The sequence below is a fragment of the Rhyacophila brunnea genome, unplaced genomic scaffold (assembly GCF_057557595.1).
Source record: "Rhyacophila brunnea isolate RB1 unplaced genomic scaffold, BYU_Rbru_1.0 scaffold_13, whole genome shotgun sequence".
NCBI classification, from domain to species: Eukaryota; Metazoa; Arthropoda; class Insecta; order Trichoptera; family Rhyacophilidae; genus Rhyacophila; species Rhyacophila brunnea.
Window position 1 is genome coordinate 12316531 of NW_028232785.1, and position 19479 is coordinate 12336009.

At 36.6% G+C, this 19479-nt stretch overlaps 2 protein-coding genes across 3 annotated transcripts in view; one reads left to right on the forward strand and one right to left on the reverse strand.

The window, feature by feature from the left end:
• Nucleotides 1-3573: 3573 nt before the first annotated feature.
• The window catches only part of LOC147076509 (ovochymase-like), a 63686-nt gene continuing 47780 nt past the window's right edge, over nucleotides 3574-19479 (reverse strand). The window contains exons 19-23 of one of the 2 annotated variants that reach the window (XM_085941161.1): nucleotides 19089-19265; nucleotides 16746-16911; nucleotides 12326-12527; nucleotides 5384-5586; nucleotides 3574-3772 (exon numbers count right to left, since the gene is read on the reverse strand). In XM_085941161.1, the coding sequence (XP_085797287.1) occupies nucleotides 3723-3772; nucleotides 5384-5586; nucleotides 12326-12527; nucleotides 16746-16911; nucleotides 19089-19265 (798 nt within the window). In that variant the 3' untranslated portion in view covers nucleotides 3574-3722. The remainder of the gene's footprint in view (nucleotides 3773-5383; nucleotides 5587-12325; nucleotides 12528-16745; nucleotides 16912-19088; nucleotides 19266-19479) is intronic. The other variant, XM_085941160.1, reaches the window with a different exon arrangement.
• Nucleotides 7661-9567, forward strand: LOC147076510 (uncharacterized). Its single transcript, XM_085941165.1, has 2 exons — nucleotides 7661-7919; nucleotides 8831-9567. Exons 1-2 carry the CDS (start codon nucleotides 7787-7789, stop codon nucleotides 9463-9465), a joined length of 768 nt encoding a protein of 255 aa, XP_085797291.1. The 5' UTR covers nucleotides 7661-7786; the 3' UTR covers nucleotides 9466-9567.

Below are 19479 nucleotides of genomic sequence, written 5' to 3' on the forward strand. Positions count from 1 at the left end.
ATAAATAATTGATTCCTTTTAATGTAACATTCAACTCGATGCGGAATGTCTGAGATTCACGACTGTACTCGATTGAAACCAAATGCCACCACCATGAAGAAGCAATGTTAGATCTGGCTCGGCCACTTCGAAATTCAACTGAGCTTGCCTGTTCTTCAAGCCAACCGGATTCCGGCGTCCTGGATAACTGCTAAATACCATCCACAGAGCAGTGGCGCACCCAGGGGGGGGGGGGCAAGGGGCCCTGGCCTTTTTTTTAAATGCACAGCTCTCTGCAGTGTGCAATGAACCATGGATACCATTTGACGGTTTTTGTTCTGTCCAGGACAGCTGTCACAAAAAAGAGATAGATGGTTTGTGCTCGAGATTTCATCTACCATTCTAATGTATGTATGCAAAATCGTGAAAATCTCATTAGCACCTCTGTTACCGTCACACTTCCCCCATAAATAGCAAAAACCTTCTCTTGGTCCACTTTCATATACTGAAAGGTGTTAGTAAGAATATTTTTGGCTATAAAATAGCATCATAGAGTCACCATAAGGAGTATTCAAGACTTTGTAGATCAAAGCTAGCACATTGAAAACGAGCATCTATCTTAGACTTATCTTGTTGACTTTGAAAAAAATATTTTTGCCTGCTTCACTTCATCTTTATGGTTTTTCAAATTCAGAACTGTAGCTTTAGTATTTAAGTGACTATTGTTTTTGTAACCTTCACACAAATTAAATTTATCCTTTTATGTTTCCCTTAACAGATACATACATTTTACCTTTTGTTTTATTTACTTTCCGCAATACTTTTTTATATAATCCAATCCTGTTAAATAAGATTTAGGTTACTCGTTTGGTTATAGCGAGCATGGATGGCATTATACCGTCAGAAAGCACAGCATCAGAAGTGGTCAACGAGTCAACAGGTATAGCATCGGAAATAGAATTTTCACTCTTTCCGCCAAAAGCCATCTGCACTATTAGTTTTGAACGTTATCTAGAAAATAAAATAAGAACATTGCAAAAGATTATTCACAAATATTTGTTTGGCACTACAAAAACTAGGTACTACAGTGACAAATAACATTACAATAATGATTATGATAAAATGTCACTTATTTTTATTAACTGCATTTGTTCAGAAAACGATCAAAATAACACTTGCCATTGAGAAAACCAATCAATTTCAATTTTGCAAATGAAAAAGACCATAAAAATTAGGAGATACTACACAACACAATATACCTAGGTATATCACGTTTTGACAGATAATAGATGCCATTCAATGAAGTCGGCAAAGGACGTAACTGCATTACCCTATGACATTTTTGACAGCTAAATAGGCGTTAGGTCCGTTAATTCCTATTGGGTTTCTGTAGAGTTATCACTTACACCCAAATTGAAAAATCAAAATTCAGCTTGCGATCACGTATGAAGAATGCCGTTTTGGCAGTCTGTAGATGATTTTTTTGTGAACCTAACCTCATATTTAACTAAAAAACGCCAAAATGTTATTTACGCCCTTTTGGCTTAAGAGGGTCGATATGGGCCTCCACAGAGTAGAGGTTTGTATTACAGATTTTTGTTTTTTACGAGAAATGGATGTCAGCCACTTGCTCAACCTATTAGGTCCATACCCTGACTCACACACAAATTGAAAAACAATATGTGTACTTGCCAGACCCAGGATTCGACCCTGGGACCCACGGCGTGATAGTCCAAAGCTTAAGCCGCGTGGCCACCGTGGGCGTTAAGTTATAATTATTTTCGGCTTTCGCATACATATAATCAGGGCGTTGGAGCGGACCCTTTTTTGAGTTGCTCTGCTCCAGCTCCGCTCCGGGACCTAATACTTGCTCCAGCTCCGCTCCATGGTCTGCTCTCCTCCGGGTAAAAGGTTTTAATAAGTACTATATGCATATAAATATTAAAAAAATAAGTAAGTCGTTTTTAAATAATCGCTAATTTAAGCAAATCGTCTCTCATTATTTGCCTCGTCAGTCAAAAAAATGAGGTTATTTACGAGGGTGGGTCAATAAGTCCTTAGAAAAGCCGACAGGTGGCGCGACTAGTACTGTAAGCGGTTTGTTTTCATGCAGCGGCACTACCGATTCAGTATGCTGCGAAGTTTTAATCAGATTGGTCGGGTTGTTGTGTGTTTCTCGTACATTTAAAAAAAAAATTTGCTTGTGGTAAATGGAAAAATGGAAAATGGAGAAAATTGAGTTTAGAGCTGTAATTAAACATTTTAATATAAAAGGGTTAACAGCAAAGGAAATAAAAAATGAGTTGGATTTAGTTCACGGCATATCTGCTCCTTCACTTGCAACTATTTATAACTGGTTAAATGAATTTAAACGTGGTCGTACATCAACAAAGGATGAACCACGCTCAGGACGTCCTGTAGAGGTGACTACACCAGAAATGATCAATAAAATCCACAATATGGTGTTAAGTGACCGAAGATTAAAATTGAGTGAGATAATTGAGGTTACAGGGATCTCAAAAGGTAGCGTCATTTCTATTTTACATGACAAATTGGGCATGAAAAATATTTCTGCAAGATGGGTGCCGCGTTTGCTCACAGTCGACAATAAACGCAATAGGGTGGTGGCCTCTAAAGCCCTGTTGTCGCTCATGCAACGCAATCCGGATGAATTTTTTCGTCGCTTTGTGACTGTGGATGAAACATGGATACACCACTATACTCCCGAGACGAAAGAACAGTCAAAGCAGTGGATTGCGAAGGCAAACCATGTCCAAATAAGGCGAAAACCGTAAAGTCAGCTGGTAAGGTTATGGCTACTGTATTTTGGGATGCACGTGGAATTATTTTCGTTGACTATTTGGAAAAAGGAAAAACAATAACAGGGGATTATTATGCATCTTTATTGGACCAGCTAAAAAATAAAATTGAAGAAAAACGGCCTCATTTAAACAGGAAAAAAATCCTCTTTCATCAGGACAATGCCCGTGTTCACACATGTTTACGATCAATGGCTAAAATTGAAGAATTGAAGTTCGAATTGGTCGACCACCCACCGTATTCGCCAGATTTAGCCCCCAGTGACTTTTTCCTTTTCCCAAACTTAAAAAAATGGCTAAGTGGACAACGTTTTTTTTCAAATGAAGAAGTCATCGATCGGACAAATGCTTATTTTGAGGACCTTCCGAAAACTTATTTTTCTGACGGTTTAAAAAAAATTGAGAAACGTCTTACCAAGTGTATTGAGCTCGAAGGAGATTATGTTGAGAAATAAAAAAAAAATACAAAAATAAAAACTGTTTTAATGCTTTTTTCTAAGGAATTATTGACCCACCCTCGTATCACTAGGCAGTGTAGCCATATTTTAAATAATTCCAGTGTTGCAAAGTGTCAAAATATATCTAGGTACTATTTTCATTAGATTTTAGGACGAAAATTTCATAATAAAAAAAAAACAACCGGAGCAGTGGAGCACTACAAATTTTTGGTGCTCCGGCTCCGCTCCTGCTCCGGGTTAAATCTCATTGCTCCAGTGCTCCGTGCTCCTGCTTCGAGCTCCGCTCTAAACGCTCTGCATATAATTGAAACAACATCCACATTGTGTTTTTTTTTTATTAAAATAAAAAGACTTCTTAATAGTATAATAGTTTATGTACCAATCAAATTTCTACACCCCTAAAGGTTGCTAATACAACTTCAAAGTGATTTTTCCGTGGCATTTGTACGACTAGGTTTTAATTCATCTATACGCCTTGGCATGCGGCCTCTGGACTCTCGAGAAGATCGCAGATTTCTGAAACCAAATCAAAAGCATGAAATCACAAACCGATTCAGTAAAGGCAGCGGTGAATTTTTTTGACACTGATGACACAATCGATTCGTCAGAATACTGAAATGGGGCCACGAAACGGTTCAAATCATTGAATATTATCAAAATCTTTAAAATATGCGTGTTTCTCACAAATTGAGTATAAAGTATTATCTGAATTATTGAAAAAATCCCTAAAATTAATATCAAAGTGGCCTATGATCACTCAAACAGACAACACCTTAATTGAATAGAATTATTTTTCGTACAGGAAGTAATTTTGGGTAACATTACAATATTTTTACTTTGCACCCACGTCGGTAGTTGGAATTTACGGTTTTAATTTAATTTTTATCATGGGGGGTCTCCAATTAACTCAGTGTCTCGGGCCCCATGTCTCTAAATCTGCTAATGAGTCACAGTTAAATTAACTCTAGCTTTGTCAAATGAATTTATAACGGAAAACAAACGAGAAAGGTCAAAAAAATCCAGTCGTGAAGATTCATATTTGAACCTCGAGTAAAAAAGCCACTCCAAAATCCAAATTAGGTGATGTCAATAAATTCCTAAATTTTCCTCTAAAGATGACCATAATAATATGTTTGAATTCACCTTTTTATTTTACATTTAATGAGACATCTCACTGTTTTTTCATATGAACAATTGCCTATGCAACAGTCTTGAAAGGTGGAAGTAGGCTGTTAAGATCTGACATAAATAGTGCATAACTAAATTTAGTCAATAATACGTATTTGTTTTCATTGACTTGGTACAAATTGCAGATAGTGTCGGCAGTGACGTCCCGTGTGGGTAGGCAGATTGAGCGTCGCTTAGGGGCGGCAGTTACTCAAAGGACGGCAAATCGAGGAGAATCATTAGGTATATAAATATGGAAATAGCTACCTATACTTAGTAATAACGAATATTTCTTTCCGTTAAAAATTCAGCTCACTGGATGGAAACAAAATGTATTAATTAACATAAAAGGTTTAATAGGAATGTAATTTTTTTGTCGATTTCACGATGTCTAGTTTACTTCTGTTGCCCTTCGACGTCCTTCGTGACCAGAAACAACACGTGCATGGATGATAAAAAATTCTGTATAAAAAATGGGACGGCATTTTGTCTAGGGACGTCACTGAGTGTCGGTCAGTTTTGTTAAATTCAATTAAACCCTGCGTAAACCAAGTCATTGGTATTAAATAATAATCAAAAATATTCATCTATCTATAAAATATCTAAAATTATTCGATTAAATAAATCATAGATAATTTTATATATTTTATAGATAGAAGAATATTTTTTATCTATTATAATGTGGCTAAGATGGGGCTTAATGAATTTAAAAAATCTAAACAATACCATCTACAATAATGTGTTCTTAGTTTAACAAAAACAAATAAGTGTTTGTTTACGCAGGGTTGAATTGAATTTTAAAAAATAACCAACACTACTTACAATTTGTAGTCTTAGGACAATGAAAACAAATACTTATGACGAACAAAGTTTAGTGTGTACTATTTATGTCAGATCTCAACGCCTACTTCCACCCTTCGCCACTGGGAGGAACTGGGTAAAATTTCATTATGACATTACCGCTGCATTTTGAAAATTCGTCGATCCAATCGTCAATGTATTCGTTGCAGACATTGTCCTCCTCGTCTGAAGGAGTAAAGCCTTCGTCACAGCTTAAAGTCATATGTGAATTGTAAGCCACCAATTCTCCAGGAACCACACTCTTCAAACCGACGATCGTGTAATTTCCATTTGGAGGATGTTCTGGAAATTCACAGCCTTTTCTGAAAATCAATGAAAACTCAGATATCAACCGATGGGCCCGAATTCACCACGAGACCCTAGATAATATAGCATTTTTGAATGGGCATATTTCTTAAAAAATCGCATCTGACGTATGGCGTTAAATATAAGATTTTAAACACCGCAAACATCTTTCACTTTGTCATAAATAATGGTAAAATATCACAAAATCCCGAAGGCCGAAATTCGGGATTTCAGCGTTTGGGATTTCAGTATTCGGGATTTCGGCTTTCGGGATTTCGTCCGGCACCCAGTACCTAAGTAGTTTATCAATCAAACTACTGAAACATTTATACTTAGTGTACGGCCTCAGTAGGCGTTGCGTGCAGCGCGGCGCGCAGCGCAGCGTGCGGCGTTCTCTGATCTGTCCTTAGTGCACAGTGAGCTTTTGGAGCGTTTAGCCAAAGTGAAAATTTTAATAACTCTGTCTCTCTCGCCACGGAAGTGTATTGAATGTGTTTTTGGGAGTTTATATGCAAAGACGTGTATATTAAGTAAAGCGATAGAAACGAACGTGGAACATGCTTGTCTAATAATAATAGCTACATGCATTTTACGCAATGTTATAAGAGATCTCGAAGGCAATTTTGATCATCATCCACAATAGATTTCTTAGATTTCTCTACTTAAGAACATACGGGTTCTTTCCTTGTGATAATGATAATAAAGAGAATTTCCCGATTCGTTTTCTTCTGGGTATGCTATCAATGTAATCCCTGTCCACTAGAAGAGTGATTGCTCTTTTAAAGCATTTCTTTTTACTTCTTCGTGGGTTCATTTACAATCCGTAATACTGGCAAATATTAATTTTCATGTTCCCACCAATATCACTCGTAACTCTACGGTTTTCATGATACCTCGTCGCAGGACAGATGTTATGTTTCATGATGCTGTGTATCGTGCGATTAACTTATTTGATGGTACCATAAAGGTTGATTTATTTTTTATCAACTATATAATGTTAGTAGACGTGCTAAATATGTTAAATTTATAATTGTATATATCATGTTTCTTTAATGTTTACATAAACACATGTTGTCTTTTCTATTTTCTTGTTATAGTATTTGTTATTTGTAATTAAGACATTTTTATAATTTTGTATTTAATATGTATTATGGCGCATTGGCTAATCGCTGTAATGCCGTAATACTCTTTTATCTAAATAAATAAAATAAATAATTAAATAAATAAATCAAATCATCACATTATAAATAATATTGCTGCAGAATCAACTACGAATAAATTCTCAGGTAATAGACGAAACAACAGTTCCTCCGTCACAGCGCGAGATGTAAGAAACCAATTTTCAAACTATTTTTTGGAAAACACAATAACTCCGGCCTGAATAAATTTGTAATGAAATACTTAATAATACAACGAACTTTATACTAAAAAACAAAAACATTATTTTCCTTCAATTCCGACTTTTACTGCTAATTCCCTCCACCGAATAACGAAAACAATTTGCGCGCTGAACTAAACGCTGTTAAATTTCAAACTGGTTTGTCATGGGCGCGCGCGCTCGTCAGCGCGCTGTAAGAAACACAAACACCCCTGCTGTTTTTCATAGCCAGTAAGGCCACCTGCATTGCGTAAAGCGTCAATTACATTGAGCTTTTTTACGAGCTGATTATTGGCAAATTTATAATCTGCCTGTAAATTCGCCCAGTGTAATCATCGAACAAGCTAATAAGCAGGTTGTAAACACTCCACCGAGAAAAGTTGAAAGCCGGTCAACTTTATAAGCTACACGCCGGCTTGTGGGCATATCGCGTCTGCGCAGTAGAGCGTGGTGGTGGAAAAACGAACTACTCATTTTGAAATTTACCTTTTTGACGTTTAATGGAAACATTATTATGGAGCGTAGCGACCTCCCGGCGAAAAAACGAACTACGTTCCGTCAAAATCGCTCGCTGGCTTGTGGCTTATCAGCGAATGGAAAATTTTGTGTGTAATCATGAAATCGCAGTAGCTGAACCGCCCGCTTTTAAATTTGCCAATAATCAGCTCATAAAAAAGCTCAATGTAATTGACGCTTAACACGTGTTTGTCCTCCACGCTGCACGCTGCGCTCTGCACAACGCTTGTCACTGAGGCCACACACTAAGCGAGCGCGCGCGCTCATGACAAACCAGTTTGAAATTTAGCAGCGTTTAGTTCGGCGCGCAAATTATTTTCGTAATGTCGTTCGAAGAAATTATTTCTGAAATACAATCTATGCCTGAAATATGGCTGTGTTCTCATCCTCTTTATAAGAATAGAGTAATAAAGGCTAAACGGTGGAGGGAATTAGCAGTAAAAGTCGGAATTGAAGGTAAATATTTTTTTTATTTAGTATAAAGTTCGTCGTATTATTTCATTACAAATTTATTCCTGTGTTATTCTGTTTTCCCAAAAATAGTTTGCAAATTGGCGTCTTGCATCTCGCGCTGCGACCGAGGTACTATTGTTTCGTCTATTACCTGATAATTGATTCGTGGTTGATGCTGTAGCAATATTATTTATAACGTTATTATTATCAAAATGACCTTCTAAATCTCTTATTGCATTGTGTAAAATGCATGTAGCTTTTATTATTATACAAGCATGTTCCACGTTTGTTTCTATTGCTTTACCTATTATACGCCACTTTGCATATAAAACTCCAAAAACACATTCAATACATTTCCGTGCGCGAGAGAGACGCTTATTAAAATTTTCACTTTGGCTATTCAAATTTCTTGCTGGAAAAGGCCGCATTATATTTATTTTCAAGGGATATGCTTCATCAGCAATCAAAACATATAGCAAACGCAGTGTTGTTCCCGGTATAATATCAGGCGGTGGTATATCGAGTCCTCCATTCTCCATGAAAGCATTAAAAGTTGAAAAGTGAAATGTTCCTCCATCACTTTGTTTTCCTCTTCCTCCTACTTCGATTGCAATGAATTTTTTATTTGCATCTGCCACACCTTGCAATTGCTTGCCATCAATGGCGCCAATGCAGTTTGGAAATTGCCATAGTCTGTAATAGTCACTTGCTACAATTTTTAAGTCCTCCTGAGATGGATGTCGCATATGTATACCAACTAATTCTGACCATATGGCTGAACAAGTTACGTATACAATATTTGCTACTGTTGTTTTTCCCATACGAAAACTGAAAGCCATTGCTCTAAAAGAGACTCCAGTAGCGAGGTATCTGCAACGAAAATGTAAAGTACCCATATGTTATTTTTATTTCAGAAGAAACTGTAAAAAAACGGTGGAAGCACTTAAAAGACCAGTATCGCCGAGAGCTAAAAAAAATGCCTACATCCATATCTGGAGCAGAAGCAAATGATTGGGTGTCTTCGTGGCAATATTTCGATTTGATGAGATTCGTCAAGGATGAAATAATCCCTGTGCCGACATCTGGTAATTTAAATGATAGCCGAATTGCCGATGGCCAAGAAAGCAGTAATTGGCAAGATCCTGAAGATTTGCCGTTAATAGACACAGAAACGTTGACGTCCGTGAGCTCTCCAGCATCTCAACTATCGACGACTTCCTCAACCTGTAAGAGAAAACGCAACCCTAACTTAAGGGAAGATTTGCTGGAGATAGAGAAAAAAAAGCTTGCGATGATTGAAAAACGTTTCATTGAGAGTCAAGATGCCGAAAACTTACGAAAAGATGAGGATTATTTATTTTTAATGAGCATAAAGCCGACAATGAAGAAGTTGACAGAAATTCAAAAATTGCGTTTCCGCGGTAAAATAAATGACTGGCTGTTGGAAGCTGTCACGCTGAATGAGTATGAGTATTATGATAATCGTGGTTATATTGCGCAACAAGGTGCACGAACCAATAATGATACACCAAACTTTACATCGTCATAATCTTGTATATTGCCTAATCAAATAAAAAAAATATAGTACATAAAGTTTTGTTTTCATTTACCTTAACGTCACTATTAACTTCTCTGCAGGTGTTATGCAATTTGATATATGAAAGTTTGTATTTTTTACTTTTAAACGTTGTTCAATTTTTTCTAATATATAGTCAAATGTTGATATGGACATCCTTGTATATTCATGAAATTTTTCTTTATCTAACCTTAATCTTTCATATAATGTAACAAATTCCCCAAACATTTCTCTTTGTATCACAATGTCGCTAGCACCTTTCTTTTTATACATAAGATCAGTTTTAAAAAGCAAACTTTCTTCTAAACACATGTCAATAATATCGTACGACTCCATAATAACTTTTCAAACCGAACCTCGCGCTCCCAACGCTCTCTGTTCACTAAGGCCATAGCAGACAACGCCGAACGCTGCGCTGCGCGCCGCGCTGCACGCGACGCCTACTGAGGCCGTACACTTAGCAGATAACTTACTTAATATTTTGTTTGTATTTTCATACTATCTTAAAATACGCATTTATGCATAATAATATACATGTTTAAGCTTCATTATAATATTTAGTCGATAAAACACTGAAATATAATGTAATTTTCATTCTAACATCTAACATTATTTTTAATATTTGTTGTAAATATAAATAAGTACACATGTATAGTGAGATACCCGGGGTTTCGGCGGCTAGCTCAGGTGTACATCGAACCCCGGATTCACAAAAAAGAAGAAGATGAGATATAAACGATTGGAGTGTAAATAAAACACGGTCTTTCGTGCTCGTAACGTGGTCTTCTTATATTTTACATTTTCTTTAAACGTTTACAAATTTTGTTTTAACAATAAGTTTCGCAGGTCCGTACATGTCGGAAAAAAGACGCTCACTAACTTTTTTCTCTTTTTCAAATCTCGCGTACCCACGCCATTCCACAAAAAAGGACTCTCGTGATTGGCCAAATTTTATCGCATGATTTTGGATTTGACGAATCACGAGGACCACCTCGGCGCAGGCGCGCAGATTTCACGCACAATGCGCGGCAAAATTTATTATATTTGAATAAGTACTTATATTTAGTCTTAAAATTATCGCTTTCATCCATCATCATTTATACTTTTTAAATTAAATTAAATGTATCTTAATTACACCTCCGCCCAATATGTGATTTTCACACACCGGACGAAGGCCTTTACTTATGAATAAAAAAAAAATACTTACGTGGTTGAGCAAGGAATCAGATTAGATGTTTTACGAAGCCGTTTCTAAAGGTCAGGGTTACGTTTCGACTTGATAGCTACTAATTGATTATTTTACACCGGGAGAAGCCCGCCTGTAACAGGGGTGTATCAATAGACAATAAATTAATTGATTATGCACATCTTTAAGTTTTAGCGAGGCAAGAATTATTTTCTTTTAATACTTTGGACGCGGAAGACGCACACGGTGCGTAATGACCAGGCGGCCGATCGATGTAATTAACGTGCATTTTAAAGGGGGCAATTAAAATCTCATTATTTCTTCAGCAGCGTTAATAAACATCATAAGGCATAATAATTATTCTCAATCTATAAAATGTGTCAAGCGCGAAATGTATAAGGTACAATTACTGAGAAGATAGAAGCATATTAAACTGACTTGCTTATTTACTCCGACAAATCGTAACGTACGTCTATTCCTTTGCGCATTTAATTCAACTGTGTGGCATCCAATCCTCCCGGAGGCCAATTGGGTCGGCGTCCAATTGGGCCGGCGTCCGATTGTACCGGCGGCCAATTACCGGAGACCAATCGGCGGAGGCCAGTTCGCGGTGCCAAATCGCCCATTCCCTTCCTCATTTGAAAACGGAAGTGCGATTTACTGCACAGGAGGGGTTTGTTAGTTCACAGTTTTAACACGCGGACAAGAAGTTCTTGTTCAGCAATAGGTTTTTTTTCCAGTCAATTTTGTGATAAACTTATCTATCGGTTTTTTATGACAATTTCTTAGCTTATCTGGTATTTTTGCTATTGTATCTATCTATCTATAGCTATATCTACCAATATCATTGGTGTCTTTTTTAAAACGCCCCAAGGACACCAGCATACGTGTTAGGCCCGAAAAGTTTCACGACTTTTTTGTTAAATATGACGCGTCTCATCTTGTTTAAATAAGAAAGCGATTTTGTTGCTTGTCTAAAAAACGAAAATATTTAAGGAGACTAAATTATTGAAATAAAACACATAGATGATTATTATGTGTATTGATCAGTGGCGAATGGTGGAGGTAGGCTGTTAAGATCCGATATAAATAGTGCATACTAAACTTTATCAATCAAACGTATTTGTTTTCATTGAACTAAAAGACTACAATGTGTAGATAGTGTTTATTCGTTTTTTTAAATTCAATTAAACACTGCCTAATCCAAGCCATAGTGGATAATAGTCAAAACATATTTGTTTATCTATAAAATATCCGAAATTATGCCATTAAGCCATACAGAATTTTAGATGTTTTATAGATATAAGTTATCAATTATGGTTTGGCATAGGAAGGGCTTAATAAATTTAAAAAAAAATGACCAACATCATAATATGTAATATATATTCTTGATACAACGAAAACAAACAAGTATGACTGAAAAAGTGTGCATTATTTTTGTCGGATCGCCCATACTATACCTAAACTATTATGGATTGGCTTAGGCAGAGTATAATTGAATCTTAAAAACTAACCAGCACCATCTGCAAATTGTATTCGTAGTTCAATTAAAACGAATATGTATAACTGACAAAGTTTAGTGTTGAAGTATTTATGTCAAATCTCAACAGCCTACCTCCACCCTTCGCCACTGGTATTGATACATACTTGTTGATTATGTCGCTAATGAATTCTTTGTGAATGAATGGTCTCGTGAATGTCGAATATGTATTTGTACTGCAAGTATCATTGGATTCTGTCACTGGAGCAATGCTGACGATGCCTCTCAAATACCACCTTGTCGCATCACGGCTGTCGGGCAAGGCCACAGCCAGGCCGCTTCCACCATCTCCCTCGCATACTCCAAATCCTGATAATATTTTGTACATATTAAATCAGAATTCAAAACCTTAACAACATGAAATTTAAATTTAAAAAGATCTGGTACTGATGAAGTTGTTAAGTAGTTAAATAAACATAATAAGTATATTATAACGAAGATTATCCTTAGAAGAGAGAGGAAAAAACAATAATTAAAATTATAAATTGTCACAAAGAAAAATATCCACAGTGCATCACAGAAAATGTGTTTGACTAGTCTTGCACTCTTCGCTAATGGTGCCTGATAGGCTTGACACGAGGAAACAGTTCTGATCCAGAATCTGTACTGCTTTATTTATTTATTTATTAAACCACAAAGAATTGTAATCCACCAGTGATCTGAAAGCTGTGATTATATTATGCTGCACGTCGCGCACTATCACATGACGTCACTGTAAGCTGCCACTACGGGAAAAAAGTGTGTAATATCATTTTTCTTGATGTTTAAAATGTTATCAGACTGATGCTCCCATCCCATAGCACATTTTTAACCTTCTTTGAATGGATTCTGTTCAAAATATTATCTATAGATGAAATATAGCAAGTAATTTTAATATACACACACACGTAGAAACTGTTAAAATTAATTGAAGGAAGAATGAATAATGAATAATAATTTATTCAAAATACTTATCAATAATCAATAATACAATATCATTTTGGTACGATACCATAGAGTCAAAATTGAATAATTCCTATTTTTCGCGTGTCACTTGATCGATGACCGAGAGCATACGGTCGACTCAACTGTTACAGATCTTTCATTAGATGTCACCAAAAAATGAAAATTTAAGCTACGATTCCAGTGAACGATACAAAGTGACATTTCATTATCATGGCAGATGATCGGCGTGATAATGTACCAACATAAACAAAAACCTTCCAAGCCAATCCACCCCCCATCACACTCTGTCTTAATCGAGCATATCACGAGACCATATGTTTGGATGTAAAATATCAGCAGCTTTTTTCACATTGTAGTGTCTCAGGAGCAGATACCCAAGACTGACGTCGCCACGCCACGCTCTCAAGTGAGTTTTGATAGAGTTTACTGATTGACGTTTTTAATAAAAAGTGCCATGGAAGAGAAAGACACGGAGAATTAACATAAATAAATGAATTTAATGATTTTATTAATTGAGTTAGCATTTACTTGGTAGAATTCCATTTTACAAGAAATGAAAATATAATTAATATTAAATTCTACAGGTAACCTGTAGAATTTATTATTAATTATATTTTCATTTCTTGAATTTAATGATGCTTATAAGCACAAAAAAAAACAATACGGACATAAAAAACTATGTAAAAAGATGGTCACGTCCACAATAAGATGCCGCAATTATTTAAACGCAAAATGTCGGCCTTTGTGGCGACCAGGTTGGACGGCCCGATGGGCCCAACAGCTGGTTAGGTTAGGTTAGGTTAGCGACTTGAGCATCTCTTCTCTCTCAAGCATTCCGAGAGGATGTGGTTTGTATCCTGTAGTTCTCCGCCACATGGACATGTCGGTCGAAAGACTAAGCTCGAAGAGTTTGGCAGCGAATCCACCCATAGCCAGTCAAAATTTGACTGGTGTAGTGATCACCATGCAGTGACGCCTACGGTGGCCGCGCGGCTTAAGTCTATTTTCCAAAAACACACTATTTTTTATAGTTTTTAAAAAATATAGTAAGTTTATTTTTTAATTAGAAACAAGTATATATGTGATGACCGAGAGGGCTAACGTTTCGGCCTATTATGCCGTGAGTCCCGGGTTCGAATTCCACGCTGTTTTTCAATGTGTGTTTACACCCACGGTGGCTGCGTGACTTAAGCATTAGACTATCACGCCGTGGGTCTCAGGATCGAATCCTGGGTCTGGCAAATACACATATTGTCTTTCAATTTGTGTGTGAGTCAGGGTATTGACCTAATAGGTTGAGCAAGTGGCTGACATCTATTTCTCGTAACCAAACCTCTACTCTGTGGAGGCCCATATGATCCTATTAGGATCGGACATGGTTGAATTAAATTATTATAGTGATCAGGAGTCAATTTTGACATCTCCAATCGTCACTGTATATTATTTGGGAGAAAGAAATATGTGTGCCTGCCCTTAGTGAAAGCATCCCACTTTTTGCACCATGCATCCAGCGTCATATTGCATATCGCTTTTACATAATGTTGATATGTGGTTCAATTCCATATTGTGGTAGGAACGGTAAATTTGGAATACGTTTTTCTGTGAGCCATTTTTCAATAATTTACAAAGTTCATTGCATGGTGATAATCTTCGGTTATCTGGATTGATTTATACATGAATAATGCAATAACTTATAAAACAATTCGCGAATCGAAAATCCACTGTTGATTTCGGCCCTCCTCCCACGGCGCAACTGAAATCTGGCGGAACTGGTTGGTGATGGTACTCATAAACTGACCAATGTGATGCTTCGCACACGGCGCCAGTGTTGCCATGTCTACTGAAATTTCAGTAGATCTACTGATATTTTTTGCCAATATACTGAATTTTTGATTTTTTTTCGAAATTCATGAAATCTACTGATATTTGTGTTTTTCCATAATTGTAAGTAAACTGATGATTATTTCAATAATAAACTTGACATGATTTACGCACGCCCTTTTTTGATGTGTGACACTTCTAAATTGACAAAAAAAGCATTGTAACTCTACCCAAGAGCGCCATTTTATCCACTAACATCATCATTGTTTATAATAAATGAATATTATTAGTTATTGTTATTCTTAATAGTCTTAAATTATATCTAATATACTACTTTTTTCCAAAATCTACTGATATTTTATAGAATCTACTGAATTTTTAACAAAATCTACTGAAATTTTAATTTTGAACCTGGCAACACTGCACGGCGCTACTGAAGCCACTTGAAATAAAAATCACATAACCTCGAACTGTCAAACTGGACCATCGGCTGTTTGGTATAAAAACCGACAACACGCACGCTGCTGCGTTTACTCGAATGCAATTAGGTTATTTCAATGTTGCTTATCTTGTATTTTTGACGTCTTGGGTTGTTTTGTTAATGGTTTTTATAGCATGACACTTGTTCGCAGTGCTACCAATTTTGGTAAGAAAATATGATTTTTTCCCGAATCTAATGATGTTGGTACCACTGTTTTACGGTGACTGGAAACTTCAGAGACCGCGCGACTAGCATGTCGCGTCTCTTCGCGACCGTTTTGAAGCTGAGAGATTTCAGTCTCGCCGTCAGCGAGCCACCATTGAAATACATTGGCTAGATACAGGTTGGAATTTTAGTTTCAGTTCCGACGGACATAAGTTGCGCCGTGGGAGGATGGCCTTAATTTCATCCAGTATTTTGTATAGATATTTGACGGGCACTGTGTGACGTGACGGTGGAATTCGTCATTACTAGAGGTGAGTTGGAAATACTGTCACCAGTTTGTGTACTCAAGTTTCGGATGAAACTACCCATACTCAGTATGTGTGGCCCAATAAACTTACTCAAAAAAACTTGTGATGATATCATCGCGAGTCGTTGTTCTGTGCATTCGCAAGTTGGTAGACTTTCAACACTATTGCTATTAATTGCGCGCGAACGAAATAGCACTTGAATATATGTATATTTTAATTTATTAGTCTATTGCGTTCGAATGTATGAATAATAGGTCATAAATTTTGTGTCGCAGCACAGTGTTGAGATGACACACAGACTTAGGCTTGTTGTATGACTGTTATTCATTTTTGTTAACAAGAATATTGTAACCTAACAGAAAAACAACTCATAAATTTAAAATGTGTTTAAAATTTTATAATAAATGGGACTTTTCGACAAGCGGAGCTCAGCGTATTTTTAGCGATTCCACTTAAGCTGATACACAGTCTGAGTTTCCTGAGCCGATACGTATTTCAAATAATTATATGGAGCTGGTTTTAGTTTCAGTTGAGTATGAAACTTTTGTCCCATACGCACTCCACACGTTCTATATAGTATTCCAAATACTAGTAAGTATTTTGGAACAAGTTTCTGTACTAGGTATTTTTTTTATACTGGTAGTAAGTATACTTAGTCTTCAAAATCGACCAGTTTTCCCATCTCTAGTCATTACCCCTCATCCCGAATTACTGCTTGTCTATTGTCAATGCCAGAAAGATTACAAATTTAGCAACACTATCAACGAACATAGCCGAGTGTCATAAGTAAAAAATTCTGATCTTTACCTGTAGTGTTTCCCGTGCAAAGTTTATCCTGAGTGATGTATTTTGAGAATGCCAGCGGTGACTCTGCCAAGCATTCTTCTATGTTGATGATGGGCACTTCAACGGTTTTCATGTAGTCGGATACGATTCCATCACCCCCGCCTTTCACAAGCCCGAATCCTGAAATCTGGAAATATTGCATTTAGAACATTTACCAAAATAACTGGTCAACGGACATCTGAAAGTAGCTGGCGATGAATAACGTCTACATAATTGGAAATACGTTCTCTCTTATGTGATTCGTCTACTTGAGACAATTGTATACTCAAAAAGTCACGGTGTCAGGCTGAAAACTAGTCGTGGCTCCCACTCCTCACCTCTATAATTTGGTACTAGATGGGCACGGAGCATGTGCATCGCATTTTTCAACATAATGACAGGCTCAGCTTCTTTTGTAATTTGTCTACCTGAGATGATAGTAGGTTTATCATCCGATAAATCACAGGCTCTCAAACTTATTTCGACCACCGCCCGCTTTGAGATTTAAAAAAAATCTAGTGTCCCCCCATATTAACTTTTACCTTTTTGCATTACCATCATGTTATGTTTCTTAAAAACAGTTATTGCAAACATAATTTTTAAATATGCATTATTATTTATGGATAATTATGATAGGTAGGATGTGACTAGAGTTGGGTATTTCCCGAGAAAATCTCAATCTCGAGATTCGGGATTTCCCGAAATGGTGAAATTTTGAATTTTCGAGATTCGGGATTTCCAGAAAAGAGTTCTCGAGAATTATCGAGATATCGGGAAATTTAAAAACAAATTGTAAAAATCCTAAAATCAGTGTAAAAACAGACAAATTCCAAAAAAGTATGTTTTTTTATTTATGTAAGAAGACAAACAAAATAGAAGTAGGAAAACAAAAATAATTTAAAACATTACTTATTAAAATAGAATTTCAAAAAACACAGACTATCAATCGCTGCGTCTGACAATCGCTTACGCTTTTGAGACACAAAATTCCCTGATATTGCAAAAATTGTGCTCATTTTGAGTCGACGTTGGCTTAATTGTGTTAAATGCCCCATCAGTCTTTGAACGTTTTGTGTTTTATGTCCTCTTTTTTCATTTAGAAAATCGTTTTTTTCAATTAATATTTGATAATAAAGAAATCCCGAATCCCGAGAAAAGATTCTCGAGATCCAGGATTTCCCGAAATGTTAAAAATCTCGAAAATTCATGTCGGGAAATTCTCGAAACTCAACTCTAGGTGTGACCCATATCCTATTTCTGTGATCAAAGAATGTTCCAATGAAAGGAAATAAAGCTCATACTTAATCATAATTAGAAGTATTTTTAAAAATAATAAACTCTAATTTAACCGTCTATACGGGACTCCAAGGATTCGAGTAGTAAATCGCATCTCAAGTTAGTGGTGTCGTGTCTAGATTCCGTCGGATTTTTATAGATAGAATTTGTCTGCTTAGATTTCCTTAATGCCCCCTAATTTTCTTTGTGCCTTCTACTGCCTCCCTGAAAGCCTCCAACACCCACAAGGGGGCGTTATCGCCCACTTTGAGAACGACTGCGATAAATCATAATAAAATATGAACACTTAACACAATGCGGAATGTTTGGGCCTCACGGCTGTACTCGGTTAACAGCGGGTGTCGTCTTTCAATGCTCGTATTCTGACAGTTCAGGAGAAACTGTGTAATTACTAATGAGCATCAAAATTTAATGAAATTGACCTGGCTCAGCCATGGGATGTCTCAAGAGTATATCAACCCAGCCTGGCCTTTGTGAATCAGATCAAATGGCACGATAAACTCAACAGATGGCTGGAGTAACTTGAGCATTATCAGACATTTCTAGAGGATGTGGTGTGCATCCTGTAGTTTACCGCCACACGGACATGTTGGTCAGATATCCTGGGTTAGTCGTATCAGATCCCCAACACACTGGACATTGATAAATTTACGAAGGTTTCATAGCCTCTTTCGACTTACGCTTCTGCTGCCTTCTACCTCACCTTACATTATTAGTTAAAGTAAATCATACTTATTATTGTGGAAATTACAGTCGTTGGGCAGCTTTTCTGCGCTTGGTGGTGGCTATCATAATGTATCTTGTCTTATTGGTTCATCTTGAAACCTTATCATTGGTAATGTGGTCAATCCAAGACATCTTCATGGTACGGCGATACATCCACATCTCGAAAGCATCCAGTTTTCTTATTGTCTGTTTCTGTAACGTCCAGGTTTCGACCCCGCAGATTCGGTGTTCATATGCTCCAATTAATTAGCGGACGTGGACAAACGAGAAGAAAAGAAGGCAGGTACTAAAGAGAACACTAACCTTTGCGTCCATATCCGAAGATTGAAAGTTGTCAAAAGCGAAGTCGACCAAATCGATACAGATTGGCATCATGAAACTGTCAAATTCTAAGGGATTTTCTAAAAGTAACAGTGCCAAATCATGACTATAATTTGAAAGCTTCCCTTTATATTCAGCAGGAATATCAATACGTTTTATCTGAAACAATACGACATGAATTAGATACATGAATACACGAAATAAAATAGGCACTAAGTACCAAAAAGCTGAATATGAGATATAACCCCTAATTAATGACTAATTCGTTTATTTTTCATAAAAGCATTATTTTATTAGCTTCTTAATAGATTTAACATACAATCTTAATGTCCTCAGGAGAAAAAAAATACAATAATAATTAAACATTGTAAGA

Bases quoted from the DNA above. Each gene is read 5' to 3' on its own strand.
- LOC147076510 (XM_085941165.1), top strand. From the start codon at position 7,787: ATGTCGTTCGAAGAAATTATTTCTGAAATACAATCTATGCCTGAAATA. The intron at 7,920-8,830 runs GTAAATATTTTT...TTTTTATTTCAG, and splicing joins AGTAAAAGTCGGAATTGAAG to AAGAAACTGTAAAAAAACGG.